The sequence below is a fragment of the Callionymus lyra genome, chromosome 3 (genome assembly GCF_982586985.1).
Source record: "Callionymus lyra chromosome 3, fCalLyr1.hap1.1, whole genome shotgun sequence".
Taxonomy (NCBI): domain Eukaryota; kingdom Metazoa; phylum Chordata; class Actinopteri; order Syngnathiformes; family Callionymidae; genus Callionymus; species Callionymus lyra.
In genome coordinates, this window is record NC_141820.1 from 15,646,890 (window position 1) to 15,661,860 (window position 14,971).

At 38.2% G+C, this 14,971-nt stretch overlaps 2 protein-coding genes across 2 annotated transcripts in view; both read left to right on the forward strand.

Annotated features, from left to right (window-relative positions):
- Positions 1 to 14,871, forward strand: part of ptn (pleiotrophin) — a 57,613-nt gene extending 42,742 nt beyond the window's left edge. Inside the window, exons 2-5 of the mRNA XM_087786588.1 lie at positions 408 to 502; positions 2,567 to 2,740; positions 5,955 to 6,116; positions 14,040 to 14,871. Of these exons, the coding sequence (XP_087642714.1) occupies positions 408 to 502; positions 2,567 to 2,740; positions 5,955 to 6,116; positions 14,040 to 14,095 (487 nt within the window). The 3' untranslated portion in view covers positions 14,096 to 14,871. The remainder of the gene's footprint in view (positions 1 to 407; positions 503 to 2,566; positions 2,741 to 5,954; positions 6,117 to 14,039) is intronic.
- The window catches only part of LOC148083378 (cystine/glutamate transporter), a 216,213-nt gene that overhangs the window by 125,704 nt on the left and 75,538 nt on the right, over positions 1 to 14,971 (forward strand). The window lies entirely within an intron of this gene.

Genomic DNA, 14,971 nt, shown 5'->3' on the forward strand with positions numbered 1-14,971 from the left:
TCTTAAAATGTAACCTGAGTCTACATTAGCTTAAATGTACAGACTGTTGGAAAGTGTACAGAACAAGAGGGTATTATTGTGCTTGTACATGATAAACATACAGTACATGAATGAGTTTTGGATCATTTAAGAAATAAAATAATTTAACTAAATAATATTAAAAAAAGGTTTTATAAGATAAATACAAATGTGTCATGTTTTTATAACAGATAAAAATATACATATTAATATCATTCAAAACACTTTCTTCTGTGTAGTGTTTGTTTTTGTAGGAAATCGGTGATTGACACAGTCATGCTGAGATCGACTTGAATGGCTCCATGATTGCGGAAGATAGCAGAGATTGACATTTGAACTTTGGCGTACAGCTGAGATCATTCTCTTCTCTTTTGTTTGTGCTCCTTTAGAATGCAAGGGAAGAATCAGTGGGCTCGGGTTGGCGTGATGGCGCTCCTGGTGTTGTCGGTGATGGCGGCTGAAGGAGGCAAAGCAGAGAAACAAGGTACGCTTATGAATATTCAACACTTCATCGTGATTAACTATGTTTTTTTTTAAAAAAACTTGTTGTCAGGAATATACTTTTAAGAGTGAACATAAAAGAAACAACCTATCAGAGTTTGTTTCACACTTTCTTTCCCAAAAGCAGGATAAACACAAACTCATTAACATAACATTAAAGCTGGACATAGAGGTTAAATATTTCAAACATCAATAATGTATCTGAAGGCTTACTAAACGCGTCCCCTGGAAGAGTGGAGGAGAAAAAACAAACAGCAATATCTCCCAAACAAGAAAAAAAAAAGTCACATAATCCCATTTGGGGGGAAAGAAAACAACATTCTGCCTCATTTAAATTCAATATAAAAGTTGATTTGCAATGGAAATCAGCAGAAGCACCTAAACAAATTACATTCGGCCACGACAAAAAGGCGGAGGGCTTATTTTTAAAAGCCGCAACTAGCAGTTTTCATTCATTTTAATAAAACAGAGATTCAACGCTAATTAGTTTATCTTCGGTGGTTCGCGGGGATAACATCAGATTTGTCTCGGGTTTAAGCCAGAAACTCCGGGCTGCGGGAAAGTTCAAAACATAAGTCTTTACGCTTTTTTGCTTTGTTTTAATGACCGAGGCTGAGTTGAAAGGTGAAAGAAGAAAACTAGTTTTTGCAAACCTGCAGGGAAATAATACTCACCGTAGACTTAACTCGTCTGTCATGGTTTGCAGAGAGCAACGGAGGGAGGAAAATGAAAAAAAACTTTGAAGGGATGAAATGAATATGAATATCTGTAATGCAGAGGGAAAAACAAGAAAACCCATTAAATTCATTTTTAAGTGCTTCCAAAGAATACTAAATATTAAAATAAATGTCATTTGGGTCTAGAACCATACCGTTTCAAAGTGAATTTGTGTGTCTACTTTGTTTCTAAGTTCAGACCCTAAAGAAAACAACTCCAAGTTCGAAAGGGCAACAATGAAGAAGGAAGCAGTGGTTAATGTTTTCATCTCTGCATCGTTGATCCAAAGCCGAAGTTCGAGCTTTAACCGATTAAGAAATAAAAACTATTGCATTTGGTCGATTATATGACCAACAGGGGAATGGTCCAGGAAATTACAAACTTGACCTCTTTATTGTCTTCTGGCTGTTAAAAAATGGTAGAATCTAGAAAAGCACTCAGAGAGCACATAGCTCCCCCAAAAGCAAATTTTACATTACATTACATAATAGAGCACGATTCATGAAGGAAAATATATTTACACACAACAGATTCAAATCATCTCATCACTATTCCACTAGTGCTATTAGCTCCTATGGATTCCTGAGATGACAAAACTCTCAACAAGCAACCCTACAACAAAGTTAAATGAATAAAACCAGCACTATTTTGCACAACATTTTTTTGGTAGTTGCTTCATCAACAAACCTTCAAAATCTCTCTGTATCCAGATGAACTCCAGCAAACCTAATTATTTATCTTTATCTGTTTATTGAGTATCATTTTTTCTATGAAATTACGAAATTAAGAACATTTTGGAACCTTTTGAATAAATTACAAACAGACGATAAATGCCAACATAATTTTCTTCTCTGGAGGAATAATTTAATTTAACATGAATGGTGCAGCAATAGCAAAACACAGTGTGCACAATCCACAAAACACCACCTCCTTCTGTAGCTCTCACTCTTACCTGCTACTCCAAACTCCACTTAAGTAACAACAACCGTTGATCCCATTTTCCCTTTTGCCAAAAGGGCGAGCTTTCAATTTTGCCTGACCGAGAAAACTCTTCTGCTGAAACACTTGAGTAGCCGCCAGATTCCTGGGGAAATCTGGGCTTCTGTCCTTTGTAGCAGGAGTCTCTTCCAGGGTTCTCATGGAACTCTCTTTTTTTCTTTCTTGAACTCAAATTAACGTCACGCCCGCCCGACTGTCCTTGCCTGCCACACAAGCTTATAAACTGGCGATGCCAATGAGAAGCATTACTAATCTGTGTCACATTGAATTTTGGTAGATGTCACATACATGAAGAATCCGGATTCAAACAAACTCTTCTTTTGTCAAACAGGAAAGAAGGAGCGCAAGTCGGACTGCGGGGAGTGGCAGTGGAGCGTCTGTGTGGCAAATGAGGGTGACTGTGGACTTGGTACTCGGGAGGGAACACGCACCGGTACCGACTGCAAGCAAACCATCAAAACCCAACGATGCAAGATCCCCTGCAACTGGAAGAAGAAGTTCGGAGGTAAATGATTAACACAGATGATCTAGACGCCCAACTCAAAGCCAAATTATTGTCTGTGGTTAGGATTAGGGGTTATGGTTAGGATTTGGGTAAGGGTAAAGGTAAGGGTAAGGGTAAGGGTTAGGGATAGGGATAGGGTTAGGGTTAGGGTTAGGGTTTGGGTTTGGGTTTTGTTTACGATTTTAGTTTAGGGTTTAGGTTGCGGTTGCGGTTGCGGTTGCGGTTGTGGATGCGGTTAGGGTTAGGGTTAGGGTTAGGGTTAGGTTTTTTGTTAGGTTTGGGTTAGGTTTGGGGTTGGGCTTGGGCTTGGGGTTTTGGGTTTGGGTTAGGATTTGGGTTAGGATTTGGGTTTGGGTTGGGGTTTGTGTTAGGATTTGAGTTTAGGTTTGGGATTGGGTAAGGGTTAGGATTTGGGTTGGGGTTAGGGTTTGGATTAGGATCTGGTTGGGTTAGAAGCTGATTTACACCCCGTTCGTACTAAGCCTATCGTCACCGGTTGAAAAGTCTATGCATAATTAGCGGAGTTCAACCGGCTAAAACCTCTTGCGCTCATACACGCCTGACATATTTCCGGCTACGCTGAAGCCTGTGGCTGACCTCGGTGCGTCATTGCGTTCACACCAGGGTTTTCGCCGCTGCAAAGCCCAGAAAACCTTTATCAAACCTACTCCTGAGTTGGTTTTTGCTCAACTGGTTAAAACCCTTAAAAACGGTTGTTTTGCGTTACATACTAGGCCTATTTCAACTGGTTAAGCACCTCTAGTCTATTCAACCAGTTACGATAGGCTTAGTATGAACGGGTCATAGTAACTTATAAATGATACAGTCTGCAAGCTTGGCTTTTCCAGTGACAGATTTTTTAACAAGCAAGAGTTTTAAACAACTATAAATAATCAAAAACTGAAGAAATTATATAGATTGAAGCAAATTCAACGAAAGCGGTTGAGCTTTAAAGGGAAAATCCTGTGGGTTTTCTCGGTGAAATGGAGGAGACGTGACCTCCAACCTTCCCACTGAAGGAGGGCCAGTTATAGATCGTTCAATAAACCCCCCATAATCTAGAAGAAGTTCAAAATAAATAGCTCCATCACACGTGAGCTGCTGGGATTTGTGGACGGCACAGGAGAATGAGGCTCGAATCTTTTAGCCGTCATGTCTGTCATTGACCAGCCTCAAGGACAATTGTCCCCCAAGTATGACCTATCGGGAGAGGACCCACCACTCTGCAATCAGCCTGTCAATGGCGATCAATGCCTGATGGAAATAATTACTCTATTCACAAAATAAATAGATTTATTTGCGGTGAAAGCTTTTAGAGGAAAATAAATTACTCTCTTGTCCCTTAAGTTGTAGAGGAAACGTATGTTGACAACGAAAACACATGAAAGCACTAAATGGATGAAGCACATGCTCCATTGTGTAAAAATTAAATTAAAAAAGATAATGTAAAAAGAAATTAGCTGGCTCATGAAAAAAAAAATCAATTAATGATCAGGAATCAAGCTTGTGCCATTAGTTTGCCTTAAACACAACACCAGTAGCATCAGTTAGATTTTCTAGTTCAACACTGCAAAAGAACGGACCAAAAACTGTTTCCTTCAACTGAGGAATCTCAGATAAATAGTCTCACAAGACTATTTAGAGTCGATAATCCATGCTTTTGTGTCTTCTCGTTTGGACTATTGTAACAGTTTATTTTTGTGTCTAAACAAGAAGGATCAGTCTTGCCTGCAGTTAATACAAAACTCTGCAGCTAGGATTCTGACCTGCTCTAGTAGAAGAACTCACATTTCCTAGATCCTTAAATCTCTTCACTGGCTGCCAGTTTCTTTCAGGATCAATTTAAAATTCTGGTTCTAATTTTCAGAACTATTCATGGTCAGACTCCTCCTTACATCAGTGATCTGATCCAGCCTTACACCCCAGCTTGGGCTCTGAGGTCTGTGGATCAGAATCTACTGATGTTTCCTGAACACGGTTCAGGACCAGATGAGAGAAATCCTTGCAGGCTGTTGCTTCTAAGCTTTGAAACTATCTTACTCTACCTCTGTGTTTGATTGAGTTTACTGACTCCTTCAAGAAACATCTTAAGACTTTTTTCATTCGTGCAGGCTTTCTCATAATTTTCCTGGGATTCGAGTGTCTGGGATTATGTTATCCTGACCTTTTAAACTTTTAAAATTTGGTGTGTATTTGAACTGTGTATTGTTCCATGGTTTAAGCCCTTTGTGACCATGGTCTGCAAAAGCCACTTCATAAATATAAATTACTTACTTCCTTAGACACTGTACAAATAAAGCTTACTTACTAAAATAGTGAAGACTATTGTTAGAATAGCTTGTACTCATGATAGTTCAAAAAGCAATTATTCCTGAAAATATAATAAAAAGAAACCTCAAGAATGTCATTTTAAAGGACACTGATTAAAAAAATAGATTAAAGGTGTCCTTTTCAGACAAACGTGTAATCTGAAAGTTACAGAAGGATTCTCGCCTCGTCGTTTCTTGTCTCTGCTCGCCGTCGTTCACTGCCTTGCCCCTTTACATCCTCCTTCCCTCCTCTGATGAGCGCCCTGGGAATCTAGAAAACAGCAACACAGGGTCTTTCATGTAAAAGGAAGTTAATGAATGAGTGGCACTGCCTCAGGGGAAACTAGCAGGAGTGGCAACAACATAATAGCCCCAGAAATGTGAACATTCACATGCTCACTCCTGTTGACTGCGGACTGGTTGTCATCAACGATATCCTCGCCAATCTTCTCTTTCCTAGAGTTGAATGTAGGCGCCTGGTTTTTATAGGATGAAAGGCTTTATATGGACCTCATATGAGAGTTCTGCTGGGAACGTGTCCACTACTTCCTTGGCGAGATTGTATCAGCCCATTCCCAGCAGCAGGTTGCTACGATTGCTTTCATCCGTCAGCCGATTTCATCGTACACAATTCATACGATCAAAACCGCAATGCGCCATCTGCTTCTGTTAAAAGGGAAGTATAAGCCATTTAATGAAAGCATATGGTTGTGTTTGAAGAACTCAGTGGATTTCCAAGGCAGATTGTCGCCAAGAAAATTAAAAATATATCATATTAACATCCATTTACAGATATTGCCAACAGAAAGAGCAGATTTTATTGAACCATTTCTGCTGTTTTCATTTCTTTTTAGCCATGAACAAATGTGTTTGACTAATTATTTTTTCTGTCTTTGTCAAACAAGGAGAATGCAAGTACGAATTCCAAGCTTGGGGCGAGTGTGATCTGGCCACAGGAAAGAAGAACAGGACAGGAGTGTTAAAGCGGGCACTGATGGATGCCACCTGCGCCGCCACAGTCACAGCTTCCAAGCCTTGCGGGAAAATCCCCAAGACCAAGCTCCAAGGTAAGTTTGTGCATCCACGAGTGTCACACTTTTAACATTTATTCAAATCAGTTATGGCTCGTGGAGGAAATCCTCAAATCTCAGAGTGATATGATGTTTCTATTTATGATATTAGTGTTCATTTTATGGACCTCAGACGTGAAAAAAAGAAGACATACCTTGTGTTATTCAGTGTAGTTCTTCTGTGTGGCTTCTAATCAATCAGTGGAAGTTAGCAGTTGGCAGCAAAAGCGTTTGCACCATCATCCTTCATGTTGGGTACCTGGTCCCGAAAAAGGTTGATTGATGACATCAACGCCATGTTCTTAAAAAAAAAAAAAAAAGGGCTTTATCCAATTGATCTTTTAATCCTTTGTTTGGAAAACAGCTCAACACTTTTAAGACGACAAAAACAACACACAGAAGACCTGTATAGGAAAATGTAATGGTCTTGCTATAGCAATGTACGAAGTCAAAAAAGCAAACAAAACAAATCCTGAACATAGAAAGATGAATGTGAACTACTTAAAACTCATATTTGGACTGGCCTCTCTGTTGAGCGTGTGCTGCTCAGTTCATTTTTGTGTATATTGTTTACAACAATGGTTTTATGTCTATATAATAAGACATACATCCCAGGATTGAATGAGCTGATAGCAAGTGCAGCCTTGTCATTTAACAACAACAAAAAAGATTCTGGTGTGAGTCATTGCAGTGTGAGATACAATCCAGAACATCAGTTTACCGTAACTAGACCAGTCCAGGATAACAGGCCATAGGCTCAAGAGGTCTCAACAAGAAATTAACAGACCATAACAAATTTCAAATTGGTTTTAGGACCTCTTTTACGTGCTCTCTGATTTGGTCTTGGTCTCGATCTGAAAAGGTCCTGGCCTTGCCATGGCCTGTCTTTCTCTTGGTCTCAACATTCTCTAGGCTTCTTTACTAAGACTCAGTACTCAAAATGACCTCTGATGTTAGAATATATTTCAGGGTTGAATGTAAATATCCTTTAAATGTATAACAAGCTCAAAAAGATTGAGATATGTAACCTCACATCCCCTTAAATTTAAGAGCAGAATAGCCTAATCTTTTATGAAAATATTTAAGTTATTGTAAAAAAATCAGTGAAAAAGTTTTCTTTCTTCAATGTTTGTTTTGTTCAGCTAATTAAACCCAAATTGATGTTTATTACCTGGAGTCTGTTCAAACCATCTCATCTTTCCTACATTTGGAGTCAGGCAGTTTTATCTCAAATCATGACGGATAGGATTAAAGAGAAATAAATAATTAAGTGTATTTAAATCAGGCATTAAAGTGTTCATTACTGTAAATCCATGCTTAGGTGTTTATTTATTTAGATGTAATCTGACTAACTGTGCGCATCCGATCCAAAAATAACTGTGGAGATTATTATTTTTCATGCTCAGTTTTGATTCAGCGTGAATAACATCCAAATAAAAAATATTCAATAAACGATGCAAAATTCAACAGCTTTTTCTTTAGTTTCGGATTTTCACAGTGGGAGCATGTGGAATGTTTTCCTGCTCACCGAGACTGCTGTAAAACTGAACATAATCCATTCCGAGTGAGTCAATATCCTTTGTTAATTTCGCAAACAAGGATGTAATTGACCTACTGTGAATGTCCCATTGTCCAAACAAGATTATAACGAGTGCCGAATAGCTGTCAGTGGTCATAAACTGCAGCCTTATCACACCGAGCAGGCGACATGTGTGCACTCAGCATTTGCACAATATCATCACCAGTCCGTCAGTAACAGATGCACGGCGGAGTGACAACCCAAATTGTGGGAATTAACTTTATTCAACCAGCAATGAACGATTACAGGCTGTCTAAAATCGTAGGATAGTTATTGACATTGCCTCTTGGTGGTGTTTGACTTTGTCAACAGTGAGTTTTATGGATACAAAATATGAGGGCATGAAGGGAAAAGTTAGTTGAATAATACAAGGTTAAACTTGAAACTGTGGTGTAAATATCTGTAACCAGACTTCTGCTTTCATGTCACTCTCTCTCATTACATTTTGTTTGCCTAAAGAGTAAACATTCAACATGTATTGACAAATAGAGTCGTGACAACAAAGGTCGCCTGACAAAGCCCTTAATCCACCCTCACATGATTTAGCCACAAAATAATACCGACAAAACAGTTACTAAGACAGAGAGTATTACCCTGGTAAAATATATAAAGATATTAATTCACGGATATTGTATAGGTCCCTGTTTTGCACCAGTGTCAGATAGAGTCCATACAATAGAGATCTGTGGTTTTAGGAAATGCTAACGAAGAAGAAAGGACAATGTAGTCAGCGCTCAGTTTATCCATCAATCACAAATTATCTTTTTTTGATTACATCCCCCAAGTGTCATTTTAGACAAGAGAAATCAGATTTATTATTTTGAATTGACTGTCGGTACTTAGACTACTTAATGGGGTCTATCTTGTCCGTTACAAATTGTTGGCTCCTGCAAAGGTTTAAGTTGCCAATTATACGTTGTTGGAATAGAGGAATCGTCCATATTCTCTCAAGATATAAAGACAAATGTAGATTTATATCAACTTATTGTGAAATAAATGACATTCAATTAACCATTTTGATTTGTTTTAAGTAATGGACAGAAAATTATTACTTTTTTTGTCCTCATTAACATCCTTAGACTAAAGTTTCTTTTTCATTTTTTTGTATTTTTATCCTTTTTTCACCGAATGTCTGACTGGTTGAGGAAACTGGAGATCCCGAAGAAAGCATACACATTCCCACTTTAACACTGTTAAGGTTGCTTCTTGTACATTTTAATTATGATCCCTACATTGGACAAAATGAAATCATAGAGATAAAGTTTTGTTTTTTCAATTTCAGTTCATTCATTCATAATTAAAATGACTCACTCAATAGACTTTACACGCCACTTTTCCATTGTAAAATCTTTGCCTCCCAAGATGCCAATTGTTTTAAATGAAAGCGAGTTTTACCAGCATCGTCAGTCGTCCTGTCAATCAAACGTCAAAACCTCGACTGACATATTTACCAATCAGTAGCTTGTTGCGGAAATCAAAGACAATCAGGAACATTTTTCTTTCCGCTTTGCAATCACGTCACAGGCAGGCGTTCGTTCATCAAAACGTATAGAATTTGAATGCGAATTTTACGAGTGACCTCCATCTTTTTCTAATAAAAGCAGCACATGTGTATTCACAGGGACGCCATATAAGGTGTAGCAGAAGGAATGGCAGTTGCAGTAGGGCTCTCTGATGGCTGTCTTATTTCCCATGTCTGTCAGTTGGGAGATAAGCTATGGGAGACAGAGGTGTTACTGGGAAAAGGAAGGCTCAGAATAAGGTGTGCACAGTGTCAGGGAGGAGGGGATTCTCACTGTGAGTGAGAAGCGGCAGCAGCAGGATCAGATCGAGCCAACCAAACATCAAAATGTTGCACGGAAGAGACGGGAGGCTTTGAAACCACTGGGAGTGGATATTCAGCAAAAAACGTGAACACCTACCTTGCATTGTAGAGATATGTTTTTTCCCCCTGACCGCAGCAGGTTGTCGGGATGGCAAAGGAATCTATCACTTGCAGATTCAGTAGAAGACAATGCTAAAAGGCGACTTGGGAGCCATTCGGAATTATGGGCTTTGCTGTCAAGCCCAGGTGAGGGCCGCTGGAGCAAAGGATGGAACAAAGAGTGGCAGAAATGAGACATTGTAAATGCCTGCGGAAACCTTAAGGTCCCTTTTCTTTGGGCCAAACAGGCCGTTCACCTGAGGGGACAGTTGTCAGAGTTGATTCTGACGAAAAGAAAAAAAAAAAAAAGCTAGAAGGAAAAAAGGATTAGATCAGTTCTGCCACCCCAGGCAGTCTTGTCCACTGGGTTAGAGATCGTTTTCATCAAATGAGAAATACACTTTCATGTCCGGACAATGATCTAAACAGCATACATGAGCAGCAGTGGGAAACAGCCTTGTTGAGGAACTACAAAATAAACAATTGAAAATTGGGTTATCTAAGTAATAAATCCTTGAATGTTCAGTTGTAAATGACGTCTTGAAAAAATAAAAGAAATATGATCAAGAATTTTCATTACTGAGCCACCCAGAGGTAAATCGAAAAAAAAAATGTACCAGTACAAGATCAAGTTGATCCACGACTAGTTTCTCTCAATAAAAACACAGTTATAACTAAATTTCCCATGAGAGAATCTGGCAGTTATGATGAGCCTATTTATTAAAAGACAATCTCATATTGGAGTAAGAAAACATCGATATAATGATCTATTGCAAAATCTTTTTTCCACAATACTGTGTCGATATTTAATAGCTAGTATCGTAGTAATTAAAAATATATATATTATTATCATTCGATTTTATACCAACAATTAACACTCAAGCATTTACAGCGTCATTAATGTGTGTACTGCAATTTAACCTCCGACCAACAGTTGGCAACATCATTTCCTCTGTGCCAAAGTAACAACAAAACTGAAATGGCAGCGATGTCCGAAAAAAGAAAGAGTCCATCTGCTTTTAAAGCTGATGTTTTGGACTCGTTTTGGCTTGAAGAACAAAGCAAGACAGTGGCAACGACGATAAGAGCCATGCAAGCTGCAGTATGAAATCTGGGCATGTGGACCAGCTTTTCTTCTCCCACAAAATTCTTGAGAGTTAATGACTGTAACTCATGTGCATCTAATATGGCGGATGTTTAGCATATAATAGAATTGAATGTTTACTGTGCTATGATGTTTTTTAAAAAATTAAATTCTTGAAAGGTTGTTCTTACAGTATCGCAATATATGATATTGTCACACATGTTTCACATTTTTGCTGATGACATCCAGCTCTACTGCTCTTTTGATCCATTGAGCCCCAGAGGCTGAACAGCTCAGTCAATTGTTTGCTAGAAATCAAACAATGGCTGAGTGAAAACACTTTGTAGCTAAAGGTCGACAAAACTGAAACTCTGGTTATTGCTCCTTATGATAAAGTTCCAGGGTTGAGTCAGTACTTGGGTGACTTAGGTCAGTCTGTCAAACTGAGCCTGAGAAACCTGGGTGTTGTATTTGATAAAGACATGTCTCTAGTTCAACACTGCAGAAAACTGACCAGAAACTGTTTCCTTCAACTGATAAAAATCTCTAAACTTAGGAAAATGTTGTCACAACTTGATCTGGAGCTTGTAATCCATGCATTTGTGTCTTCTCGCCTGGACTATTGTAACAGTTTGTTTTCATGTCTTAACAAGAAGGAGCTGTCTTGCCTGCAGTTGATTCAAAACTCTGCAGCGAGAATTCTGACCCGCTCTAGTAGAAGAACTCACATTTCTCCGATTCTTAAAACTCTTCACTGGCTTCCAGTTTCTTTCAGGATCAACTTTAAAATTCTGGTTCTTACTTTCCGATCTATTCATTGTCAGGCTCCTCCTTACATCACTGATTCGATCCAGCCTTACATCCCAGCTCGGGTTCTGAGGTCTGTGGATCAGAATCTACTGATGGTTCCTCGCACACGGTTCAGGACCAGAGGAGAGAAATCCTTCCAAGCTGTTTATCCTAAGCTTTGGAACGATCTTCCTCTCTCTTTGCGCTTGATGAATCTACTGACTCTTAAGAAACATCTTAAGACGTTTTTATTTGTTCAGGCTTTTCCTTGATTTTCTGGAACTCCTGTTGTGTTATCAGTTTTATCTTGACCTTCAAAGTATATACTTTATTGAATATTGTTTTGATTGTTTAAGCACTTTGTGACCCTGGTCTGGAAAAGCGCTATATAAATAAAAATTACTTACTTACTTACTTACATGTATTGTGTTACGTATCGTGTCGCCAGATTCTCTCCAATACACAGCCCTACTACGGCTTGTGTGGATGGATACATGAAGCTCCATCAAGGACTAGGTTTTAGGTTCCTCTTATTGTGAGGTTACAGGTTCACGAACTCAGTCAACAAATCAGCGGAGAAGTGAGCAGTGTCATGCAAAGTGCAAATGCATCAGTCTTTTCTTCACCCTCCGACAACATCCTCCCTCCTGGGCTGACGGCGCTGAGTAATAGTAAATCTTTTTTCCTCCATCACTCCCCGGGGAGCAGAATATGCTGACAAAAAAAACAACAACGTGGGGAAAAGAAGGAGCGCATCCAAAACAAATAAAAAACATGCAAACAAATGGGATGCAAGAGTAATTTCCGTGTTTGCATAGGCGAGGGAGATTTGCACGTCTAAATCTTATGGCCTCGGGAAGTTTTGGAAGTTAGTTGGAAAGAACAAGTTTTTTTTTGAAGATTTCTCTCGCAGTGCACATCGTGAATGTTAAAGAGGAAAAACTGACTTGATCTCAGTGGCTAAGACACCTTGTCTTTATTCAGCGCTGCCTCTCCGTGTGACATTTGGGGATTTGCTAGCTTGTCCTACAACATTTCTGGAGTATTATTTGAATTTATATTTAACATTTAGAGTTTCAAGAAATCTTCAATCCTCTTTCTACTTGACATTTAATGGTTTAAAACATTTAAATGAACACCATTGGAGTACTGACTTTTATATTAGAACCTTAGACTGTTTAAAATATGGAAGTACATGTGAAGTCTATTACCTAACAGTGGTTTTAAAGCTAATTCGTGGTCAGGGCCTTGTAAATCCAGTCTTCCAGCTGGAACTGCTCCGGATCAAAAGGTGGATTTTGGCCGGACTGAATCATGATTAGGTTAGATCAAACCTATTTAGTAGGGATGGGCTGATGAAGCTTCATTAAGCAGTGTCATGTTGTTTAGGTAGGTGGCGCCCTCAGTGTAAAAAATAATGTGATATTTTATTACAAAACAAAGGACAATAGTGACACCACCATCTAGTGGACTCTGAAAAGAGATTATAGTCATCCTGTTTAAAAATCCAACAAGCTGATGGTTTGCCAGTAAATGAGTAACGCCACATTTACTGTCCCTTGTTCACTGCTACAACAACATTTGAGTAAAAAGTAAAAAGACAGAGGCATCATCAGTAGTTCCTGTACCACAAATCTGAGGCTTTTTCGCGGTCATTCATTGATCCAGATGAGATACACTTCAGAACCATGATTACTGTATCAGTCATACGTTGAGTTGAATATATGAGTTATGAAAATGGTTGTACAGTATTTAATTATTTGCTGGGTTTCTATTAATGAAAAAGGGACATTTTTCACAAGTTTAATAAGTTAATAATAATAATAATAAGTTTAATAATGCACTTTATCTTGTTTCCATGCATTTTTTTTTTCGATTTAGAGCCCAGTAACATTTTATCTCCTTCCTTATTCAGTATCACTCACGGTGGTCTGGACCTGGTACATCCCACTCTTTCCATATTTAACTGATGGAAAAACCTTATTAATGATCATGTTAAAACTTTTTTGATACATCTATAATATTTTATTTTAACAATCATTTTGTCTCACATTGGCCAATGAAGATGCTTGTTTTCCGACAAATAATATTTTTTAATTCAATATCCTTTTGACCGATGATCACAGGAAACAGATTAAAAAACCTACTGGACCATTAAAGATCAATCTGTTTTCTGAGTGGGGACTTAACTTTATTCTGAAGTCATATGAGATCAAAAATGTGGGGCAACACTGCTACATATTGGTATGTGTACAAATTGCATTATTCGAAGTACAAATAATTAAAGAAGAAGAAGGACTAATAATAAAATGAATCCAATGAATGGTAGGTGTTGAATATATATTTGGTTTTGTTTGTTCCGTAATAGCTGTGCACCTCCAGTCCAACATAAACCAAACCTTTTCCATCTTCTTGGGTCAGCAGAGCAGAAAGGCCATTGACTGAAATCTTTGCCAGGTCACAGCTGGTTCCCGGGAGAGTGGAAGAGGTCCACGGCGCGCCACCTGTGGGATTCTATTCTCAACCATTCTCTTTGTCTCACAGATGCAAAGAAGCAGAAGAAAGAAGGCAAGAAGCGAGACCGCAGCCAAATGGACTGATCGTTCGTCCCGAGTGAAGAGGAAGGAAAAGTGTGGCTGGAAATTCAACTGCCCAAATTCTACACAGTTCCTTATTTACTTGTACGATGTAGAGAGTTTAAAAAAAACTGCGTGAATATTACCTGTAGTGATTTTTCTTCTCTCTTAGCTCCTTGTAAGACACTATTGCATTACCTCTTTTAGAAAAACAACTACTCAGTCGTAGCTAATTTGTTTACTAGCATCTAATGATGTCATATGTTAGCATGTCATTAAAGTAAAAACAAGTCAGATAGGATTTGTTTCGCTGTTGTATATCCTGAGGCTAATTTGTAAAGATTTTTTTTTTCTCAGTTCCGACTTAATGAAGCAGTTTGTTCAAAGTGAATTTCCGGTTTCAGGAACATTCCACTTGTGTTTAGAGTGAATTATAACCCTAATGCTTAATGAAGCTTTGGTTTGTACCGAACAACTTTTTCCTTACGACTGGTTTATACATTTCTTTTTCCTGCTGCTTTCTTTTATTTGTACCTCAATTGAAATCAAATTTTTACCAATCAAATAAAAACAATAAAAATGTTTTAAAAAAAAATACATAGCTCTAAGATGATGTTAACTTTCCTGGTTTCTTTTCATTCTTAAAAAAAATACACAATAAAAAAAATGAATAAAATGTAAATGGATAGCATGTGTAAGTCATTAATACATATAATACATGAATAAAGTTATTATTTACATCCATGAATGGCCTTTTAAATGTTGTACCTCTTTAATTAAATATTTTCCTGATTACAAGACCAGGTGCACGTTTCCTGTGTTCAGTACTATTTATACTATACCTTGTTCTTGCCGGATTATGTGGCTCATCACAAATAGTCAATCATTCTAAAGTATGTT